Source organism: Heptranchias perlo, unplaced genomic scaffold (genome assembly GCF_035084215.1).
Source record: "Heptranchias perlo isolate sHepPer1 unplaced genomic scaffold, sHepPer1.hap1 HAP1_SCAFFOLD_204, whole genome shotgun sequence".
NCBI lineage: Eukaryota > Metazoa > Chordata > Chondrichthyes > Hexanchiformes > Hexanchidae > Heptranchias > Heptranchias perlo.
In genome coordinates, this window is record NW_027139218.1 from 210,996 (window position 1) to 235,000 (window position 24,005).

The 24,005-nt window shown below is 51.5% G+C and overlaps 1 protein-coding gene across 1 annotated transcript in view; it reads right to left on the minus strand.

The window, feature by feature from the left end:
• LOC137310055 (protocadherin-16-like) overlaps positions 1 to 24,005 on the minus strand; it is a 351,469-nt gene that overhangs the window by 9,338 nt on the left and 318,126 nt on the right. The window contains exons 15-18 of the mRNA XM_067978016.1: positions 22,459 to 22,670; positions 13,873 to 14,024; positions 12,350 to 12,480; positions 3,442 to 3,719 (exon numbers count right to left, since the gene is read on the minus strand). Of these exons, the coding sequence (XP_067834117.1) occupies positions 3,442 to 3,719; positions 12,350 to 12,480; positions 13,873 to 14,024; positions 22,459 to 22,670 (773 nt within the window). The remainder of the gene's footprint in view (positions 1 to 3,441; positions 3,720 to 12,349; positions 12,481 to 13,872; positions 14,025 to 22,458; positions 22,671 to 24,005) is intronic.

A 24,005-nucleotide genomic window follows, 5' to 3' on the forward strand; every position in this document is an offset into this window, starting at 1 on the left:
TTGTTTGTAGATTACTTCACTATTTCTTTTTATATTCCATGATAATTTAATTTTGTGGTTTCTCTTTGCTTTCCTAATTTTTTTTAACTTCTTTCCTAATCTCTTCATATTCCCTTTTGTCATCCTCTCCTTTATTGTCTATGTACTCAGTGTTTGCCTTTTCCCTTAGTTTCAATTTTGCCTTTATTTCTTTACATGGTGTGTCATTACTGGCTCGTTTCTTCTTGCTTTTCAGTGGGATATATTTCTCCTGGACTCTATTGATCGCCGTTTTAAATATTTCCCACTGTTGTTCTATTTCTTTGCTGGTCAGTAAATTTTCCCAGTTTATTTTCCCTAGGTCCATTCTCATCCTCTGAAAACCAGCTTTTTTCCAATTTACTTATGTCCTTCTCAATCTTTATCTTAAACCTTATCTTAGACAGGCTGGTGGAATGGGCAGACAGGTGGCAGGTGAAATTTAACACAGAAAAATGCGAAGTGATACATTTCAGTAGGAAGAACGAGGAGAGACAAATATAAACGAGAGGGCACAACTCTAAAAGGGGTCCAGGAACAGAGAGATCTGAGGGTATATGTGCACAAATCGTTGAAGATGACAGGTTGAGAAAGTGGCTAAAAAAGCATACGGGATCCTGGGCATTATAAATAGAGGCATAGAGTACAAAAGTATGGAAGTCATGTTGAACCTTTATAAAACACTGGTTCGGCCACAACTGGAGTATGATTCTCGGCACCGCACTTTAGGAAAGATGTGAAGGCCTTAGAGAGGGTGCAGAAGAGATTTGTTAGAATGATTCCAGGGATGAGGGACTTTAGTTACGTGGATAGACTGGAGAAGCTGGAATTGTTCTCCTTAGAGCAGACCTCCACTGCTCGCCTTTAAACAGCCACCCAACCTCAAACAGACCATCGTTCGCAGCAAATTACCCAGCCTTCAGGAGAACAGCGTCCACGACGCCACACAACCCTGCCACGGTAACCTCTGCAAGACATGCCAGATCATCGACACAGATACCACCATCACACGAGAGGACACCACCCACCGGGTGCATGGTTCATACTCCTGTGACTCGGCCAACGTTGTCTACCTCATACGTTGCAGGAAAGGATGCCCCAGAGCATGGTACATTGGCGAGACCATGCAGACGCTGCGACAACGGATGAACGGACACCGTGCAACAATCGCCAAACAGGAGGGTTCCCTCCCAGTCGGGGAACACTTCAGCAGTCATGGACATTCAGCCACCGACCTTCGGGTAAACGTACTCCAAGGCAGCCTTCGAGACACACGACAACGCAAAATCGTCGAGCAGAAATTAATAGCCAAGTTCCGCACCCATGAGGACGGCCTCAACCGGGATCTTGGGTTCATGTCACACTACACGTAACCCCACCAGCGAACAAATGTTATCTGTTTTTAATACAACGGGTCATTGACTGTCTTCGTTCTGTCTCTCTCTCCTTTTTTTTGGGGGGTTGTATATTCAGTGGCCTTTTAGGTGACACCTTTCTGTCTGCTCACTGTGATTGCCTTGGCAATGGGCAGTAATCACCAGGCTTTGTTATGTGATTTTAAAATGCGAAGGATTCGAAATTGTCATTTCCACACCGCCTGAGGAAGGGGAAAGCCCCCGAAAGCTTGTGGGATTAAAAATAAAATCGTTGGACTATAACTTGGTGTTGTAAAATTGTTTACAATTGTTAACCCCAGTCCATCACCGGCATCTCCACATCATTAGAGCAGAGAAGGTTGAGAGGAGATTTGATCGAGGTGTTCAAAATCATGAAGGGTCTGGACAGAGTAGATAGAGAGAAACTGTTCCCATTGGCGGAAGGGTCAAGAACCAGAGGACATAGATTTAAGGTGATTGGCCAAAGAACAAAAGGTGACATGAGGAAAAACTTTTTTACACAGCGAGTGGTTCGGATCTGGAATGCACTGCCCGAGGGGGTGGTGGAGGCAGATTCAATCATGGCCTTCAAAAGGGAACTGGATAAGTATTTGAAAGAAAAGAATTTGCAGGGCTACGGGGAAAGGGCGGGGGAGTGGGACTAGCTGGATTGCTCTTGCATAGAGCCAGCACAGACTCGATGGGCCAAAGGGCCTCCTTCTGTGCTGTAACCTTTCTATGGTTCTATGATTCTATGAAATGGACCCCCTCCTTCCCACACCTCTCTTTCAGCCACGCATTCACCTTTCTGATTTGCCTATTCCTGGGCCAATTAGCACGTGGCTCGAGTAGCAATCCCGAGATTACCACCTGTGAGGTCCTAGTTTTTAAATTTAGTTCCTAGCTTCTGATATTCTCTTAGCAGGACCTCCTCCTTGTTCTTCCGTATGTCACTGGTGCCGACGTGGACCAGGACAACTGGATCCTCCCCCTCCCTTTCCAAATTCCTCTCCAGTTGCTCCGAGATGTCCTTTGCCCTTGCACCAGGCAGGCAACACACCTCCTGGACTCTTGGTCGCGACTGCAGAGGACGCTATCTATCCCACTAATTATCGAATCCCCTATGACAACATCCTTTCTATTCACTCCTCCCCCCACCTGGGACTGCCTCATGCCCCACGGTGCCATGGTTAGCATTCTGGGCATCCTCCCCACAGCCTTCATCCTTATTCTCAAAGGGATCAAGTACTTTGTACTTGTTGGATGGGAGCAGTGTCTGCGGGACCTCCATCTCTACTCCCCTTGGTTCCCATTACCCGGCTGAGCTACGTGTCGGAGTGTCTCTAACTCGCGCTCCAGCTCAAGGACTCTGAGCCAGTGACTCAAGGCAGAGACATTTCCTGCAGATGTGGCAATCCAGGACAGTCTGGCTGTCCACAGACTCCCAGATATTACAGTCCCGACACACAACTCCTGAAATGTACAGTAACCAGCAGATAGAAGGGCATTATTAACTCCCGTCAGCTCCTGTACGGCCCGTGTGTGTCTCAGTTTGAGCTCTTGTACGGCCCGTGTGTGTCTCAGTTTGAGCTCCTGTACGGCCCGTGTGTGTCTCAGTTTGAGCTCTTGTACGGCCCGTGTGTGTCTCAGTTTGAGCTCTTGTACGGCCCGTGTGTGTCTCAGTTTGAGGTCCTGTACGGCCCGTGTGTGTCTCAGTTTGAGCTCCTGTACGGCCCGTGTGTGTCTCAGTTTGAGCTCCTGTACGGCCCGTGTGTGTCTCAGTTTGAGGTCCTGTACGGCCCGTGTGTGTCTCAGTTTGAGGTCCTGTACGGCCCGTGTGTGTCTCAGTTTGAGCTCCTGTACGGCCCGTGTGTGTCTCAGTTTGAGGTCCTGTACGGCCCGTGTGTGTCTCAGTTTGAGCTCCTGTACGGCCCGTGTGTGTCTCAGTTTGAGGTCCTGTACGGCCCGTGTGTGTCTCAGTTTGAGCTCCTGTACAGCCCGTGTGTGTCTCAGTTGTGAGGGTGGGGATCAGGAGGCTCTCTCTCACCTGGTACAAATCCTGGACAAAGATGGGGGGATTGTCGTTCACGTCCTCGATCACGATGGTGAGATTTGCCTCAGTGTGGTGCTTGGAGTCGGAGGAATGGACGGTGAGCAGATACCAGCTGCACTGCTCGAAGTCCAGGGCACCTGAGAGTGAGACAATCCCTCGGTAGCGATTGATGCTGAACTTGTCGCTGTCTGTGAGGAGTGTGTAGGACAACACAGGGCCAGAATCCACATCGTTTCCTGTCACCTTGGTGATCTCCGAGCCAATAAGAGCGTCTGTGACCAGGATAAAGAGACGGGTTAGTCAGTGGCCACCAATCTGGCCTCGATCCCCAACTCCCAATGGGCAGGGAGGTATCTGACCCATGCAAAGCCCCCAGCTCTGCTCCACCCGACCCCACTGCACAAACCTCTATTTAAGATCAGGACCCAACAGATTCCCGGGAAAGTTACACCAGATTTTTGGGGATGAGCCCAATTTTACAGGTATTTAAAAAGGAAAAGAGTGAGTAAAGTGAGCATTGGTCCTCTAGAGAGAGAGTCTGGGGAATTAATAATGGAGAATAAGGAAATGGCGGATGAATTGAACAGATATTTTGCGTCCGTCTTCACTGTAGAGGATACAAATAACATGCCAGAAATAATTGTGAATCAAGAGGTGAAAGGGAGGGAGGAACTTAAAACATTTACAATCACCAGGGAAAGGGTTCTGAAAAAATTATTAGAACTAAAAGCTGACAAATCCCCAGGTCCTGACGGACTTCATCCTCGGGTCTTAAAAGAAGTGGCTGCAGAGATGGTAGATGCATTTGTATTAATTTTCCAAAATTCCCTAGATTCTGGAAGGGTGCCATCAGATTGGAAAATAGCGAATGTAACTCCTCTAGAATCATAGAATCATAGAAATCATAGAAAATTTACGGCACAGAAGGAGGCCATTCGGCCCATCGTGTCCGCGCGGCTGAGAAACGAGCCCCCCGGCCTAATCCCACTTTCCAGCACTTGGTCCGTAGCCCTGTAGGTTTCGGCTCTTCAGGTGCACATCCAAGTACTTTTTAAATGAGTTGAGGGTTTCTGCCTCTCCCACCCTCTCAGGCAGTGAGTTCCAGACCCCCACCACCCTCTGGGGGAAAACATTCTCCTCAGCTCCTCTCTAATCCTTCCACCAATCACTTTAAATCTATGCCCCCTGGTTATTGACCTCTCTGTAAAGGGAAATAGATCCTCCCTATCCACTCTATCTTGTCCCCTCATAATTTTATACACCTCAATTAAATCTCCCCTCAGCCTCCTCTGTTCCAAGAAAAACAACCCCAGCCTATCTAATCTTTCCTCATAGCTAAAATTCTCCATTCCTGGCAACATCCTCGTAAATCTCCTCTGCACCCTCTCTAGAGCAATTCCATCCTTCCTGTAATGTGACCAGAACTGTACACAGTACTCAAGCTGTGGCCTAACCAGTGTTTTATACAGTTCCAGCATAACCTCCCTGCTCTTATATTCTATGCCTCAGCTAATAATGGAAAGTATCCCATATGCCATTTTAACCACCTTATCTACCTGTCCTGCTACCTTCAGGGATCTGTGGACATGCACTCCAAGGTCCCTCACTTCCTCGACACCTCTCAGTATCCTCCCATTTATTGTGTATTCCCTTGCCTTGTTTGCCCTCCCCAAATGCATTACCTCACACTTCTCTGGATTGAACTCCATTTGCCACTTTTCTGCCCACCTGACCAGTCCATTGATATCTTCCTGCAGTCTACAGCTTTCCTCCTCACTATCAACCACACGGACAATTTTTGTATCATCTGCAAATTTCTTAATCATGCCCCCTACATTCAAGAAAGGAGGGAGACAGAAAGCAGGAAACTACAGGCCAGTTAGCTTAACATCAATCATAGGGAAAATACTAGAATCTATTATTAAGGAGGTACAGCAGGGCACTTAGAAAATCTCAATGCAATCAGGCAGAGTCAGCACGGCTTTGTGAAAGGGAAATCGTGTTTGACTAATTTATTAGAGTTCTTTGAGGAAGTTACAAGAACAAGGCAAGGGAATACACAATGAATGGGAAGACCCTAGGCAAGACAGAGGGTCAGAAGGATCTTGGTGTGCAAGTTCACAGATCCCTGAAGGCGGCGGAACAGGTAGATAAGGTGGTAAAGAAGGCATATGGGATACTTGCCTTTATTAGCCGAGGCATAGAATATAAGAGCAAGGAGGTTATGATGGAGCTGTATAAAACACTGGTTAGGCCACAGCTGGAGTACTGTGTGCAGTTCTGGTCGCCACACTACAGGAAGGATGTGATTGCTTTGGAGAGGGTGCAGAGGAGATTCACCAGGATGTTACCAGGGCTGGAGCGCTTCAGCTATGAAGAGAGACTGGGAGGATTGGGTTTGTTTTCCTTGGAGCAGAGGAGGCTGAGGGGGGACATGATTGAGGTGTACAAAATTATGAGGGGCACAGATAGGATGGATACTAAGGAGCTTTTTCCCTTCGTTGAGGGTTCTATAACAAGGGGACATAGATTCAAGGTAAAAGACGGGAGGTTTAGAGGGGATTTAAGAAAGAACTTTTTCACCCAGAGGGTGGTTGGAGTCTGGAACTCACTGCCTGAGTGGGTTGTGGAGGCAGGAACCCTCACAACATTCAAGAAGCATTTGGATGAGCACTTGAAATGCCATAGCATACAAGGCTACGGACCAAATGCTGGAATATGGGATTAGAGTAGACAGGGCTGATGGCCGACGCGGACACGATGGGCCGAAGGGCCTCTATCCGTGCTGTATAACTCTATGACTCTATGACTCTATGCACTGTCGGAGGGTCAGTACTGAGGGAGCGCTGCACTGTCGGAGGGTCAGTACTGAGGGAGCGCTGCACGGTCAGAGGGTCAGTACTGAGGGAGCGCTGCACTGTCGGAGGGGCAGTACTGAGGGAGCGCTGCACGGTCAGAGGGTCAGTACTGAGGGAGCGCTGCACTGTCGGAGGGTCAGTACTGAGGGAGCGCTGCACGGTCGGAGGGTCAGTACTGAGGGAGCGCTGCACTGTCGGAGGGTCAGTACTGAGGGAGCGCTGCACTGTCGGAGGGTCAGTACTGAGGGAGCGCTGCACTGTCGGAGGGTCAGTACTGAGGGAGCGCTGCATTGTCACAGGTACCGTCTTCCAGATAGGACATTAAACTTAGGCCCCCTCTGCCCTCAGGTGGATGTAAACGATCCCACAGCCACTATTTGTAGGAGAGCAGGGGAGTTTCCCCAGCGTCCTGGTCAATATTTATCCCTGAACCAACATCACTAATACAACATTATCTGGTCAGTATCTCATTGCTGTTTGTGGGATCTTGCTGTGCACAAATTGGCTGCCGCGTTTCCTACATTATAACAGTGACTACATTTCAAAAGTACTTCACTGGCTTTAAAGCGCTTTGGGGCGTCCTGAGGTCATGAAAGACGCTGCAGAAATGGGAGTCCATTCTTCACCCTCTCAATCTCTCAATGAGTGTGTGTATGGTGAGTGTGTGCAGGGGCTAGGCTCACGACTAGGCATATTTTTTTTTATTCGTTCATGGGATGTGGGCGTCGCTGGCGAGGCCGGCATTTATTGCCCATCCCTAATTGTCCTTGAGAAGGTGGTGGTGAGCCGCCTTCTTGAACCACTGCAGTCCGTGTGGTGAAGGTTCTCCCACAATGCTGTTAGGAAGGGAGTTCCAGGATTTTGACCCAGCGACGATGAAGGAACGGCGATATATTTCCAAGTCGGGATGGTGTGTGACTTGGAGGGGAACGTGCAGGTGGTGTTGTTCCCATGTGCCTGCTGCTCTTGTCCTTCTAGGTGGTAGAGGTCGCGGGTTTGGGAGGTGCTGTCGAAGAAGCCTTGGCGAGTTGCTGCAGTGCATCCTGTGGATGGTGCACACTGCAGCCACAGTGCGCCGGTGGTGAAGGGAGTGAATGTTTGGGTGGTGGATGGGGTGCCAATCAAGCGGGCTGATTTGTCCTGGATGGTGTCGAGCTTCTTGAGTGTTGTTGGAGCTGCACTCATCCAGGCAAGTGGAGAGTATTCCATCACACTCCTGACTTGTGCCTTGTAGATGGTGGAAAGGCTTTGGGGAGTCAGGAGGTGAGTCACTCGCTGCAGAATACCCAGCCTCTGACCTGCTCTCGTAGCCACATTATTTATATGGCTGGTCCAGTTAGGTTTCTGGTCAATGGTGACCCCCAGGATGTTGATGGTGGGGGATTCGGCGATGGTAATGCCGTTGAATGTCAAGGGGAGGTGGTTAAACTCTCTTTTGTTGGAGATGGTCATTGCCTGGCACTTGTCTGGCGCGAATGTTACTTGACACTTATTGGCCCAAGCCTGGATGTTGCCCAGGTCTTGCTGCATGCGGGCTCGGACTGCTTCATTATCTGAGGGGTTGCGAATGGAACTGAACACTGTGCAATCATCAGCGAACATCCCCATTTCTGATCTTCTGATGGAGGGAAGGTCATTGATGAAGCAGCTGAAGATGGTTGGGCCTAGGACACTGCCCCGAGGAACTCCTGCAGCAATGTCCTGTGACTGAGATGATTGGCCTCCAACAACCACTACCATCTTCATTTGTGCTAGGTATGACTCCAGCCACTGGAGAGTTTTTCCCCCTGATTCCCATTGACTTCAATTTTACTAGGGCTCCTTGGTGCCACATTCGGTCAAATGCTGCCTTGATGTCAAGGGCAGTCACTCTCACCTCACCTCCGGAATTCAGCTGTTTTGTCCATGTTTGGACCAAGGCTGTAATGAGGTCTGGAGCCGAGTGGTCCTGGCGGAACCCAAACTGAGCATCGGTGAGCAGGTTATTGGTGAGTAAGTGCCGCTTGATAGCACTGTCGACGACACCTTCCATCACTTTGCTGATGATTGAGAGTGGACTGATGGGGCAGTAATTGGCCGGATTGGATTTGTCCTGCTTTTTGTGGACAGGACATACCTGGGCAATTTTCCACATTGTCGGGTAGATGCCAGAGTTGTAGCTGTACTGGAACAGCTTGGCTCGAGGCGCAGCTAGTTCTGGAGCACAAGTCTAGGCATAGTTACTCGGCATATTGCTAGGTTCGATACTAGGAATTTTGCTAGGCATTTTACTGTACTCGTTATAGACAAGTTGCTAGGTTCGTTACTAGGCAAGTTGCTCGGCCTGTTGCTGGGCTCATTACTAGGCCTGTTGCTAGGTTCGTTACTAAGCATGTTGCTCAGCCTGTTGCTAGGCTTGTTGCTAGGCCTGTTACTAGGCATGTTGCCAGGCCCGTTACTAGGCATATTGCTAGGCATGTTGCCAGGCCCATGACTGGGCATGTTGCTTGGCTCGTTGCTAGGCATGTTACTAGGCATGTTGCTAGGCTCGTTGCTAGGCCCGTTACTGGGCATGTTGCTCGGCTCGTTGCTAGGCCCGTTACTAGGCATGTTGCTAGGCTCGTTGCTAGGCCCGTTACTAGGCATGTTGCTAGGCTCGTTGCTAGGCATGTTACTAGGCATGTTGCTAGGTCCATTACTAGGCATGTTGCTAGGCTCGTTGCTCGGCCCGTTACTAGGCATGTTGCTAGGCTCGTTGCTAGGCCCGTTACTAGGCATGTTGCTAGGCTCGTTGCTAGGCATGTTACTCGGCATGTTGCTAGGCTCGTTGCTAGGCCCGTTACTAGGCATGTTGCTAGGCTCGTTGCTAGGCATGTTACTAGGCATGTTGCTAGGCTCGTTGCTAGGCCCGTTACTAGGCATGTTGCTAGGCTCGTTGCTAGGCATGTTACTAGGCATGTTGCTAGGCTCGTTATTAGGCAAAGAATCATAAAATTTATGACACAGAAGGAGGCCATTCGGCCCATCGTGTCCGCGTTGGCTGAAAATGAGCCACCCAGTCTAATCCCACTTTCCAGCACTTGGTCCGTAGCCCTGTGGGTTTCGGCTCTTCAGGGGCACATCCAAGTACTTTTTAAATGAGTTGAGGGTTTCTGCCTCTCCCACCCTCTCAGGCAGTGAGTTCCAGACCCCCACCACCCTCTGGGTGAAAACATTCTCCTCAGTTCCCCTCTAATCCTTCTACCAATCACTTTAAATCTATGACCCCTGGTTATTGACCCCTCTGCTAAGGGAAATAGGTCCTTCCTATCCACTCTATCTAGGCCCCTCATAATTTTATACACCTCAATTAAATCTCCCCTCAGCCTCCTCTGTTCCAAGGAAAACAACCCCAGCCTATCCAATCTTTCCTCATAGTTAAAATTCTCCAGTCCTGGCAACATCCTCGTAAATCTCCTCTGTACCCTCTCTGGTGCAATCACATCCTTCCTGTAATGTGGTGACCAGAACTGTACCCAGTACTCAAGCTGTGGCCTAACCAGTGTTTTATACAGTTCCAGCAGAACTTCCCTGCTCTTATATTCTGTGCCTCAGCTAATAAAGGAAAGTATTCCATATGCCTTCTTAACCACCTTATCTACCTGTCCTGCTGCCTTCAGGGATCTGTGGACATGCACTCCAAGGTCCCTCACTTCCTCTACACCTCTCAGTATCCTCCCATTTATTGTGTATTCCCTTGCCTTGTTTGCCCTCTCCAAATGCATTACCTCACACTTCTCCGGATTGAATTCCATTCGTCACTTTTCTGCCCACCTGACCAGTCCATTGATATCTTCCTGCAGTCCACAGCTTTCCTCCTCACTATCAACCACATGGCCAATTTTATCTCGGAACATAGGAAAATAGGAACAGGAGTAGGCCATTCAGCCCCTCGTGCCTGCTCCGCCATTTGATAAGATCTTGGCTGATCTGTGATCTAACTCCATATACCTGCCTTTGGCCCATATCCCTTAATACCTTTGGTTGCCAAAAAGCTATCTATCTCAGATTTAAATTTAGCAATTGAGCTCGTATCAATTGCCGTTTGTGGAAGAGAGTTCCAAACTTCTACAACCCTTTGTGTGTAGAAATGTTTTCTAATCTCACTCCTGAAAGGTCTGGCTCTAATTTTTAGACTGTGCCCCCTACTCCTAAAATCCCCAACCAGCGGAAATAGTTTCTCTCTATCCACCCTATCCGTTCCCCTTAATATCTTATAAACTTCGATCAGATCACCCCTTAACCTTCGAAACTCCAGAGAATACAACCCCAATTTGTGTAATCTCTCCTCGTAACTTAACCCTTGAAGTCCGGGTATCATTCTAGTAAACCTGCGCTGCACTCCCTCCAAGGCCAATATGTCCTTCCGAAGGTGCGGTGCCCAGAACTGCTCACGGTACTCCAGGTGCGGTCTAACCAGGGTTTTGTATAGCTGCAGCATAACCTCTGCCCCCTTGTACTCCAGTCCTCTAGATATAAAGGCCAGCATTCCATTAGCCTTATTGATTATTTTCTGCACCTGTTCATGACACTTCAATGATCGATGTACCTGAACCCCTAAGTCCCTTTGGACATCCACTGTTTTTAACTTGTATCATCTGCAAACTTCTTAATCATGCCCCCTACATTTAAGTCCAAATCGTTAGGCCCGTTACTCGGCATGTTGCTGGGCCCGTTACTCGGCATGTTGCTAGGCCCGTTACTGGGCATGTTGCTGGGCCCGTTACTCGGCATGTTGCTGGGCCCGTTACTCGGCATGTTGCTAGGCCCGTTACTGGGCATGTTGCTGGGCCCGTTACTTGGCATGTTGCTAGGCCCGTTACTCGGCATGTTGCTAGGCCCGTTACTGGGCATGTTGCTGGGCCCGTTACTCGGCATGTTGCTGGGCCCGTTACTGGGCATGTTGCTGGGCCTGTTACTGGGCATGTTGCTGGGCCTGTTACTGGGCATGTTGCTGGGCCCGTTACTCGGCATGTTGCTAGGCCCGTTACTCGGCATGTTGCTAGGCCTGTTACTGGGCATGTTGCTAGGCCTGTTACTCGGCATGTTGTAGGCCCGTTACTCGGCATGTTGCTGGGCCTGTTACTGGGCATGTTGCTGGGCCCGTTACTCGGCATGTTGCTGGGCCCGTTACTCGGCATGTTGCTGGGCCCGTTATTAGGCATGTTGCTGGGCCCGTTATTAGGCATGTTGCTGGGCCCGTTACTCGGCATGTTGCTAGGCCCGTTACTCGGCATGTTGCTAGGCCCGTTACTCGGCATGTTGCTAGGCCCATTACTCGGCATGTTGCTAGGCCCGTTACTCGGCATGTTGCTAGGCCCGTTACTCGGCATGTTGCTGGGCCCGTTACTGGGCATGTTGCTAGGCCCGTTACTCGGCATGTTGCTAGGCCTGTTACTCGGCATGTTGTAGGCCCGTTACTCGGCATGTTGTAGGCCCGTTATTAGGCACGTTGCTGGGCCCGTTACTCGGCATGTTGCTAGGCCCGTTACTCGGCATGTTGTAGGCCCGTTATTAGGCATGTTGTAGGGTCGTTGTCAGGTAATGGAGTCACACCAAAGTTACTGACCCTGACAAGGCAATTCCCCAGGGTCAGGGCCTCATACTCAGCTACTCAGTTGAAAAATTATAGCCATTGGATTTGACTTGTTTGAGAGTGTAGGATGAGGTATTTGGGGCTCAGGAGGAACAAGAGGGGAGAATTCATTGATCATCAATAAATCTTTATGTATTAAAGGGGTACAGTTGTTTTGCGAGCTGTTTGCTGGTTTTGGAAGCAGTGAGGAGCCCGATGGGGAATTGCAAAGAGTTGGACTCACTCCTCATGTCACATCAAAAGGCAGAGATGCCACAAATTCCCAGATGGGAGACATTCCCAGGAGACGTGATAGTGACTTTAGAGTCACAAGAGTCAGAACGGCTGAGATATCCCTTTAAATAATGTTAAGCTCGGGACAGAGGTGCTGACCTCAGGATTGGCGAGTAAACCAGAAGAGTGAAATGCCAGTGATGATGTTGTCACTTACTCTCAGGGACCAGCACCTCACGGGGCAGAGGAATGGTGGGGCTGTTGTCATTCAGATCCAGTATGATGACAGTAAGGGAGGCCGTGCCCACCAGCTTGGGTGTACCACGGTCTGACGCCGTCAAACGCAGCCTGCAAACAGAAGCGAAGACACCCGGTGAATGTAAAAACATAAGAAATAGGAGCAGGAGTAGGCCATTCGGCCCCTCGAGCCTGCTCCACCATTCAATCAGATCATGGCTGATCTTTGACCTCAACTCCACTTTCCCCCCCGATCCCCATATCCCTTGAATTCCCCTCGAGTCCAAAAATCTATCGATCTCAGTCTTGAATATATTCAATGACTGAGCATCCACAGCCCTCTGGGGGAGAGAATTCCAAAGAGTCACAACCCTCTGAGTGAAGAAATCTCAGTTTTAAATGACCGACCCCTTATCCTGAGACTATGCCCCCTAGTTCTAGACTCTCCAGCCAGGGGAAACATCCTCTCAGCATCTACCCTGTGAAGCCCCCTCAGAATCTTATATGTTTTAATGAGATCACCTCTCATTCTTCTAAACTCCAGAGAGTATCGGCCCATTCTACTCAATCTCTCTTCAAAGGACAACCCTCTCATCCCAGGAATCAATCTAGTGAACCTTCATTGCACCGCCTCTAAGGCAAGTATATCCTTCCTTAGATAAAGAGACCAAAACAGTATGCAGTTCTGCAGGAGAGATCTCACCAAAGCCCTGTACCCCCTTGCAATAAAGGCCAACATACCATTTATCTTCCTGATTGCTTGCTGTACCTGCATGTTAACTTTTGAGTTTCTTGTACCAGGACACCCAAGTCTCTCTGAACACCAACATTTAATAGTTTCACACCATTTTAAAAATATTCTGTTTTTCTATTCTTCCCACCAAAGTGAATAATTCCCCATCATAATTTCTCCTGTCTCAGCCTCTTAGGTTCCACAAACCCGCTTGTTCAACCAAGTCACCCCCTGCCCGTAAGTGCCCGTGTGGTCAGTGCGGGTGTGGTCTGTGTTGGGTGTGGGCAGTGCCCGTGTGGTCAGTGTGGGTGTGGTCTGTGTTGGGTGTGGGCAGTGCCCGTGTGGTCAGTGCCCGTGTGGTCTGTGTTGGGTGTGGGCAGTGCCCGTGTGGGCAGTGCCCGTGTGGTCAGTGCGGGTGTGGTCTGTGTTGGGTGTGGGCAGTGCCCGTGTGGTCTGTGTTGGGTGTGGGCAGTGCCCGTGTGGGCAATGCCCGTGTGGTCTGTGTTGGGTGTGGGCAGTGCCCGTGTGGTCTGTGTTGGGTGTGGGCAGTGCCTGTGTGGGCAGTGCCCGTGTGGTCAGTGCGGGTGTGGTCTGTGTTGGGTGTGGGCAGTGCCCGTGTGGTCTGTGTTGGGTGTGGGCAGTGCCCGTGTGGGCAATGCCCGTGTGGTCTGTGTTGGGTGTGGGCAGTGCCCGTGTGGTCAGTGCCCGTGTGGTCTGTGTTGGGTGTGGGCAGTGCCCGTATGGTCAGTGCCCGCATGGTCAGTACTTACTGAGTCTGCGGCCAGATCTCTCGGTCCATGATAGCAGCTGTGCTGATATCTCCTGTCAGAGGGTTGATCTTGAACAGGTCACTCTGTGATGAAGCCGCGATCGAGTAAGTCACTTGGCCATTTTGTCCTTGGTCTAAGTCATTTGCCAAAACCTAAGGGACACGACACAGATGCACACACACACACACGAGACACACACACACACACACACACAGGAGACACACACACACACACATGAGACACACACACACACAGGAGACACACACACACACACACACACATGAGACACACACAGGCAGACACACACACACAGGAGACACACACACACACACACACACACACAGGAGACACACACACACACACACACACACAGGAGACACACACACACACACACACAGGAGACACACACACACACACACACACAGGAGACACACACACACACACAATACGACGCAGACACAGACAGGGCACAAAGAAATTCAATTAGATATACCCAGCACCCATCAGATACAGGTTCAAAGTGGCAGATCATAGAATCATAGAGTCTCTCAGCACAGGAGGAAGCCATTCGGCCCGTTGTGCCTTTGCTGGCTCTTTGAAAGATTTGTCCAATTCAGTCCCACATCCCAGCCTTTTCCCCATAACCCTGCAAATTAATCCTCTTCAAGTTCCTGTCCAAATGCCTTTGAAAGTTCCTCTGGAATCTGCTTCCACCGTCCTTTCAAGTCGTGTGTGCCAGATCTTAACAACAGATATCTCCCTGAGAGAGGGACTGAGAGACACCAGTCAGTGTACAGATATCTCCCTGAGAGAGGGACTGAGAGACACCAGTCAGTGTACAGATATCTCCCTGAGAGAGAGAGGGACTGAGAGACACCAGTCAGTGTACAGATATCTCCCTGAGAGAGAGGGGACTGAGAGACACCAGTCAGTGTACAGATATCTCCCTGAGGGGGATATTTGTTCATTCCGCACCCCTCCGTGTGCAGGGTCAGGTGGGTGTATCTCCACACATGTTGAGAAGCATTCCCCTCCCAGTGGAATTTTCTACGAGAACCTAGGCCCGAGGATCCTTATCCCACCACCTGGTTCAGCAGCCTGAGCTCAGAGTGAGGTGTCCAGTCCAGGTCTACCCAGGGTGCAGGGGTACCTGGAGCAGGTGTATCCAATGCAGGTGTACCCGGTGCAGGTTTACCCGGAGCAGGTGTATCCAGAGCAGGTGGATCCAGTGCAGGTGGATCCAGTGCAGGTGGATCCAGTGCAGGTGTACCCGGAGCAGGTGTACCCAGAGCAGGTGTATCCAATGCAGGTGTACCCAGTGCAGGTGTACCCGGTGCAGGTTTACCCGGAGCAGGTGTATCCAGAGCAGGTGGATCCAGTGCAGGCGGATCCAGTGCAGGTGTACTCGGTGCAGGTGTATCTGGAGCAGGTGTATCCAGTGCAGGTGTACCCGGAGCAGGTGCACCCAATGCAGGTGTACCCAATGCAGGTGTACCCAGTGCAGGTGTACCCGGAGCAGTGTATCCAGTGCAGGTGTATCCAGTGCAGGTGTTCCCGGTGCAGGTGTACTCGGTGCAGGTGTACCCGGAGCAGGTGTACTCGGTGCAGGTGTATCCAGTGCAGGTGTACCCGGAGCAGTGTATCCAGTGCAGGTGCACTCGGTGCAGGTGTACCCAATGCAGGTGTACCCGGTGCTGGTGTACCTGGTGCAGGTGTACCCGGTGCAGATGTACCCGGAGCAGTGTATCCAGTGCAGGTGTACCCAGAGCAGGTGTATCCAGTGCAGGTGTACCCGGTGCAGGTTTACCCGGTGCAGGTGTACCCAGAGCAGTGTATCCAGAGCAGTGTACCCAGTGCAGGTGCACCCGGTGCAGGTGTACCCGGAGTAGTGTATCCAGTGCAGGTGTATCCAGTGCAGGTGTTCCCGGTGCAGGTGTACTCGGTGCAGGTGTACCCAGAGTAGTGTATCCAGTGCAGGTGTACCCGGAGCAGTGTATCCGGTGCAGGTGGGTGCAGGTGTACCCGGAGCAGGTGTACTCGGTGCAGGTGTATCCGGTGCAGGTGTACCCAGAGCAGTGTATCCAGTGCAGGTGTACTCGGTGCAGGTGTATCTGGTGCAGGTGTACCCAGAGCAGTGTATCCAGTGCAGGTGTACCCGGTGCAGGTGTACCCGGAGCAGTGTATCCAGTGCAGGTGTACCCGGTGCAGGTGTACCCGGAGCAGTGTATCCAGTGCAGGTGTACCCGGTGCAGGTGTACCTGGTGCAGGTGTACCTGGTGCAGACGTACCCGGAGCAGTGTATCCAGTGCAGGTGTACCCAGAGCAGGTGTATCCAGTGCAGGTGTACCCGGTGCAGGTGTACCCGGTGCAGGTGTACCCAGAGCAGTGTATCCAGAGCAGTGTACCCAGTGCAGGTGCACCCGGTGCAGGTGTACCCGGAGTAGTGTATCCAGTGCAGGTGTACCCGGTGCAGGTGTACCCGGAGCAGTGTATCCAGTGCAGGTGTACCCGGAGCTGTGTATCCAGTGCAGGTGTACCCGGAGCAGTGTACCCACTGCAGGTGCACCCGGTGCAGGTGTACCCGGAGTAGTGTATCCAGTGCAGGTGTACCCGGTGCAGGTGTACCCGGAGCAGTGTATCCAGTGCAGGTGTACTCGGTGCAGGTGTACCCAATGCAGGTGTACCTGGTGAAAGTGTACCTGGTGCAGGTGTACCCAGAGCAGTGTATCCAGTGCAGGTGTACCCGGTGCAGTGTATCCAGAGCAGTGTACCCAGTGCAGGTGTACCCGGTGCAGGTGTACCCGGAGCAGTGTATCCAGTGCAGGTTTGCCCGGAGTAGTGTATCCAGTGCAGGTGTACCTGGTGCAGGTGTACCCGGAGCAGTGTATCCAGAGCAGTATACCCAGTGCAGGTGTACCCGGTGCAGGTGTACCCGGAGCAGTGTATCCAGTGCAGGTTTGCCCGGAGCAGTGTATCCAGTGCAGGTGTACCCAATGCAGATGTATCCAGTGCAGGTGTACCCGGAGCAGTGTATCCAGTGCAGGTGTACCCAGTGCAGGTGTACCCGGTGCAGGTGTATCCAGTGCAGGTGTACCTGGTGCAGGTGTACCCGGAGCAGTGTATCCAGTGCAGGTGTACCTGGTGCAGGTGTACCCGGTGCAGGTGTACCCAGAGCAGTGTATCCAGAGCAGTATACCCAGTGCAGGTGTACCCGGTGCAGGTGTACCCGGAGCAGTGTATCCAGTGCAGGTTTGCCCGGAGTAGTGTATCCAGTGCAGGTGTACCTGGTGCAGGTGTACCCGGAGCAGTGTATCCAGAGCAGTATACCCAGTGCAGGTGTACCCGGTGCAGGTGTACCCGGAGCAGTGTATCCAGTGCAGGTTTGCCCGGAGCAGTGTATCCAGTGCAGGTGTACCCAATGCAGATGTATCCAGTGCAGGTGTACCCGGAGCAGTGTATCCAGTGCAGGTGTACCCAGTGCAGGTGTACCCGGTGCAGGTGTATCCAGTGCAGGTGTACCCAGTGCAGGTGTACCCGGTGCAGGTGTACCCAGTGCAGGTGTATCCGGTGCAGGTGTATCCAGTGCAGGTGTACCCGGAGCAGTGTATCCAGTGCAGGTGTACTCGGTGCAGGTGTATCCAGTGCAGGTGTACCCGGTGCAGATGTACCCGGTGCAGGTGTACCCAGAGCAGTGTATCCAGTGCAGGTGTACCCAGAGCAGATGTACCCGGTGCAGGTGTACCCGGAGCAGTGTATCCAGTGCAGGTGTACTCGGTGCAGGTGTACCCAATGCAGGTGTACCCGGTGCAGGTGTACCTGGTGCAGGTGTACCCGGTGCAGATGTACCCGGAGCAGTGTATCCAGAGCAGTGTACCCAGTGCAGGTGTACCCAGTGCAGGTGTACCCGGTGCAGGTGTACCCGGTGCAGGTGTACCCAGAGCAGTGTATCCAGAGCAGTGTACCCAGTGCAGGTGTACCCAGTGCAGGTGTACCCGGAGCAGTGTATCCAGTGCAGGTGTACTCGGTGCAGGTGTACCCAATGCAGGGGTACCCGGTGCAGGTGTACCTGGTGCAGGTGTACCCGGAGCAGTGTATCCAGTGCAGGTGTACCCCGTGCAGATGTACCCGGAGCAGTATATCCAGTGCAGGTGTACCCGGTCTAGGTGTACCCGGAGGAGTGTATCCAGAGCAGGTGTACCCGGTGCAGGTGTACCCGGAGTAGTGTATCCAGTGCAGGTGTACCCGGATCAGTGTATCCAGTGCAGGTGTACCCGGAGCAGTGTATCCAGTGCAGGTGTACCCAATGCAGGTGTACCCGGTGCAGGTGTACCTGGTGCAGGTGTACCCGGTGCAGGTGTATCCAGTGCAGGTGTACCCGGAGCAGTGTATCCAGTGCAGGTGTACCCGGAGTAGTGTATCCAGTGCAGGTGTACCCAGTGCAGGTGTACCCAGAGCAGTGTATCCAGTGCAGTTGTACCCGGAGCAGTGTATCCAGTGCAGGTGTACCCGGAGCAGTGTATCCAGTGCAGGTGTACCCAGAGCAGGTGTATCCAGTGCAGGTGTACCCAGTGCAGGTGTACCCGGTGCAGGTGTACCCGGAGCAGTGTATCCAGTGCAGGTATTTTTTTTTATATATTCGTTCACGGGATGTGGGCGTCGCTGGCGAGGCCGGCATTTATTGCCCATCCCTAATTACCCTTGAGAAGGTGGTGGTGAGCCGCCTTCTTGAACCGCTGCAGTCCGTGTGGTGACGGTTCTCCCACAGTGCTGTTAGGAAGGGAGTTCCAGGATTTTGACCCAGCGACGATGAAGGAACGGCGATATATTTCCAAGTCGGGATGGTGTGTGACTTGGAGGGGAACGTGCAGGTGGTGTTGTTCCCATGTACCTGCTGCTCTTGTCCTTCCAGGTGGTAGAGGTCGTGGGTTTGGGAGGTGCTGTCGAAGAAGCCTTGGCGAGTTGCTGCAGTGCATCCTGTGGATGGTGCACACTGCAGCCACAGTGCGCCGGTGGTGAAGGGAGTGAATGTTTAGGGTGGTGGATGGAGTGCCAATCAAGTGGGCTGCTTTATCTTGGATGGTGTCAAGCTTCTTGAGTGTTGTTGGAGCTGCACTCATCCAGGCAAGTGGAGAGTATTCCATCACACTCCTGACTTGTGCCTTGTAGATGGTGGAAAGGCTTTGGGGAGTCAGGAGGTGAGTCACTCGCCGCAGAATACCCAGCCTCTGACCTGCTCTCGTAGCCACAGTATTTATATGGCTGGTCCAGTTAAGTTTCTGGTCAATGGTGACCCCCAGGATGTTGATGGTGGGGGATTCGGCGATGGTAATGCCGTTGAATGTCAAGGGGAGGTGGTTAGACTCTCTCTTGTTGGAGATGGTCATTGCCTGGCACTTATCTGGCGCGAATGTTACTTGCCACTTATCAGCCCAAGCCTGGATGTTGTCCAGGTCTTGCTGCATGCAGGCTCGGACTGCTTCATTATCTGAGGGGTTGCGAATGGAACTGAACACTGTGCAGTCATCAGCGAACATCCCCATTTCTGACCTTATGATGGAGGGAAGGTCATTGATGAAGCAGCTGAAGATGGTTGGGCCGAGGACACTGCCCTGAGGAACTCCTGCAGCAATGCCCTGGGGCTGAGTTGATTGGCCTCCAACAACCACTACCATCTTCCTTTGTGCTCGGTATGACTCCAGCCACTGGAGAGTTTTCCCCCTGATTCCCATTGACTTCAATTTTACTCGGGCTCCTTGGTGCCACACTCGGTCAAATGCTGCCTTGATGTCAAGGGCAGTCACTCTCACCTCACCTCTGGAATTCAGCTCTTTTGTCCATGTTTGGACCAAGGTTGTAATGAGGTCTGGAGCCGAGTGGTCCTGGCGGAACCCAAACTGAGCATCGGTGAGCAGGTTATTGGTGAGTAAGTGCCGCTTGATAGCACTGTCGACGACACCTTCCATCACTTTGCTGATGATTGAGAGTAGACTGATGGGGCGGTAATTGGCCGGATTGGATTTGTCCTGCTTTTTGTGGACAGGACATACCTGGGCAATTTTCCACATTGTCGGGTAGATGCCAGTGTTGTAGCTGTACTGGAACAGCTTGGCTAGAGGCGCAGCTAGTTCTGGAGCACAAGTCTTCAGCACTACAGCTGGGATGTTGTCGGGGCCCATAGCCTTTGCTGTATCCAGTGCACTCAGCCGTTTCTTGATATCACGTGGAGTGAATCGAATTGGCCGAAGACTGGCTTCCGTGATGGTGGGGATATCGGGAGGAGGCCGAGATGGATCATCCACTCGGCACTTCTGGCTGAAGATGGTTGCAAACGCTTCAGCCTTGTCTTTTGCACTCACGTGCTGGACTCCGCCATCATTGAGAATGGGGATGTTTGCAGAGCCTTCTCCTCCCGTTAGTTGTTTAATTGTCCACCACCATTCACGACTGGATGTGGCAGGACTGCAGAGCTTTGATCTGATCCGTTGGTTGTGGAATTGCTTAGCTCTGTCTATAACATGTTGCTTCCGCTGTTTAGCATGCATGTAGTCCTGAATTGTAGCTTCACCAGGTTGGCACCTCATTTTTAGGTACGCCTGGTGCTGCTCCTGGCATGCTCTTCTACACTCCTCATTGAACCAGGGTTGATCCCCTGGCTTGTTGGTAATGGTAGAGTGAGGAATATGCCGGGCCATGAGGTTACAGATTGTGCTGGAATACAATTCTGCTGCTGCTGATGGCCCACAGCACCTCATGGATGCCCAGTTTTGAGCTGCTCGATCTGTTCTGAATCTATCCCATTTAGCACGGTGGTAGTGCCACACAACACGTTGGATGGTGTCCTCGGTGCGAAGACGGGATTTCATCTCCACGAGGACTGTGCGGTGGTCACTCCTACCAATACTGTCATGGACAGATGCATTTGCGACAGGTAGATTGGTGAGGACAAGGTCAAGTAAGTTTTTCCCTCGTGTTGGTTCGCTCACCACCTGCCGCAGGCCCAGTCTAGCAGCTATGTCCTTCAGGACTCGGCCAGCTCGGTCAGTAGTGGTGCTACCGAGCCACTCTTGGTGATGGACATTGAAGTCCCCCACCCAGAGTACATTTTGTGCCCTTGCTACCCTCAGTGCTTCCTCCAAGTGGTGCTCAACATGGAGGAGGACTGATTCATCAGCTGAGGGAGGACGGTAGGTGATAATCAGCAGGAGGTTTCCTTGCCCATGTTTGACCTGATGCCATGAGATTTCATGGGGTCCAGAGTCAATGTTGAGGACTCCCAGGGCCACTCCCTCCTGACTGTATATCACTGTACCGCCACCTCTGGTGGGTCTGTCCTGCCGGTGGGACAGGACATACCCAGGGATGGTGATGGAAGAGTCTGGGACGTTGGCTGAAAGATATGATTCTGTGAGTATGGCTATGTCAGGCTGTTGCTTGACTAGTCTGTGGGACAGCTCTCCCAATTTTGGCACAAGTCCCCAGATGTTAGTCAGGAGGACCTTGCAGGGTCGACTGGGCTTGGTGTTTTGCCGTTGTCGTGTCCGGTGCCTAGTGGTCCGATGCCGGGTGGTCCGTCCGGTTTTATTCTTATTATGACTTTTCGTAGCGAGATTTTACAACTGAGTGGCTTGCTAGGCCATTTCAGAGGGCAATTAAGAATCAACCACATTGCTGTGGGTCTGGAGTCACATATAGGCCAGACCGGGTAAGGGCGGCAGGTTTCCTTCCCTAAAGGACATTAGTGAACCAGATGGATTTTTACGACAATCCGGTAGTTTCATGGCCATCATTACTGATACTAGTATTTTAATTCCAGATTTTTATTTAATTAATTGAATTTAAATTCGCCAGCTGCCGTGGCAGGATTTGAACTCATGACTCTGGATTTTAGTCCAGGCCTCTGGATTACTAGCCCAGTAACATAACCACTATGCTACCGTTCCCTGGTATACCCAGAGCAGTGTATCCAGTGCAGGTGTATCCAGTGCAGGTGTACCCGGTGCAGTGTATCCAGTGCAGGTATACCCAGAGCAGTGTATCCAGTGCAGGTGTACCCGGAGCAGTGTATCCAGTGCAGGTGTACCCAGTGCACGTGTACCCGGAGCAGTGTATCCAGTGCAGGTGTATCCAGTGCAGGTGTATCCAGTGCAGGTGTACCCAGTGCAGGTGTACCCGGTGCAGGTGTACCCGGAGCAGTGTATCCAGTGCAGGTGTACCCGGAGCAGGTGTACTCGGTGCAGGTGTACCCAGAGCAGTGTATCCAGTGCAGGTATACCCAGAGCAGTGTATCCAGTGCAGGTGTACCTGGTGCAGGTGTACCCGGAGCAGTGTATCCAGTGCAGGTGTACCCGGTGCAGGTGTACCCGGAGCAGTGTATCCAGTGCAGGTGTATCCAGTGCAGGTGTACCCAGTGCAGGTGTACCCAGTGCAGGTGTACCCGGAGCAGTGTATCCAGTGCAGGTGTATCCAGTGCAGGTGTACCCAGTGCAGGTGTATCCGGTGCAGGTGTACCCGGTGCAGGTGTACCCGGTGCAGGTGTACCCGGAGCAGTGTACCCGGAGCAGTGTACCCGGAGCAGGTATTCCCTACCTGCATGATTGGTGTGTTGTAGCCCCGTGCCTCCCAGAGAAACGCCACGTAGTTCTGGAGCTGGAAGTGCGGCAAGTTATCGTTTACATCCTGGAGACTCAGAGTCACAGCGGTGAAAATGAAGGAGGAGGAAGATTCTGCTTTAACCACAAGGCGTAACTTGGGGGTTTGTTCGAAGTCCAGTCCTGACGAACTCTTCACTGAGATATCACCTGGGGAAAGGTTGGAACAGCTTCACTGACTGTGCACAGGAGTCATGGAGTCATATTTAGACTGAATTCAAACAAAGCCCAGTAAAAGTCTTACGTATTTATACATGGAACCATGTCTGAGAAACATCTTTGACCACATCACACACAATGAACGGCTTTGAAGAGCAGCGACTGCTTTGCAGTGAGTGCGACAGACAATTTACGCACAGCAAGATTCCACAAACAGCAATGGAATGAATGACTCATCTGTTTTTTTTAGGTTGAGGGATAAATATTGGCCAGGACACCAGGGAACACTCCCCTGCTCTTCTTCGAATAGTGGCCGTAGGATCTTTTACATCCAGCTGAGAGCGCTGACAGAGAGCCTTGATTTAACAGCATCTCCGACAGTGCGGCGCTCCCTCAGTACTGACCCTCCGACAGTGCAGCGCTCCCTCAGTACTGACCCTCCGACAGTACAGCGCTCCCTCAGTACTGACCCTCCGACAGTACAGCACTGGAGAAGCTGGGGTTGTTCTCCTTAGAACAGAGAAAGTTAAGGGGAGATTTAATCGAGGTCAAAATCATGAGGGGTTTTGATGGAGTAAATAAGGAGAAACTGTTTCCAGTGGCAGGAGGGTCGGTAACCAGAGGACACAGATTTAAGGTATTCGGCAAAAGAACCAGAGGGGGAGATGAGGAGAATTATTTTTACACAGCGAGTTGTTCTGATCTGGAATTCACTGCCTGAAAGGGCGGTGGAAGCGGATTCAATAATAACTTTCAAAAGGGGAATTGGATAAATACTTGAAGGGGAAAAATTTACAGGGCTCTGGGGAAAGAGCGGGGGAGTGGGACTAATTGGATAGTTCTTTCAAAGAGTCGGCAGAGGCATGATGGGCTGAATGGCCTCTTTCTGTGCTGTACCCACTATGATATGATAAGAAGGTGGGTAGGTGGTGCTGATATATGGAAGAGGGGAGGGTTTATTCGCTCTGACATTCTCCTTTTCTTGTGTAATCTGGATCGAGAAAGTCTCAACATCAGTCCATGTATTTCCACATTCTCAGTCTGAACTCTTCCCTTTGCCTCTTTCCAGTGCCGCCCACTAAATGCCACATCGCGGAGTGCATGAGGCAGACTGCCAGCTTGGCTCGTGACGTGGTGTTTATGATCTCAGGACATCAGTTGCTCTCTCTCTGTTGCTGCTGATTCAGCCCATCGTGAGCCGCAGAGCAAGTAAAAGCCAAACCTCAGAGTAGAGAGAGGGGTGGATGGAGAGGCCACAGTCTCCTGGGGCCCTGACTCACTGCTACATGTTCCCGTTAGGGAGAAGCATGTCACGAAATGTGTGCA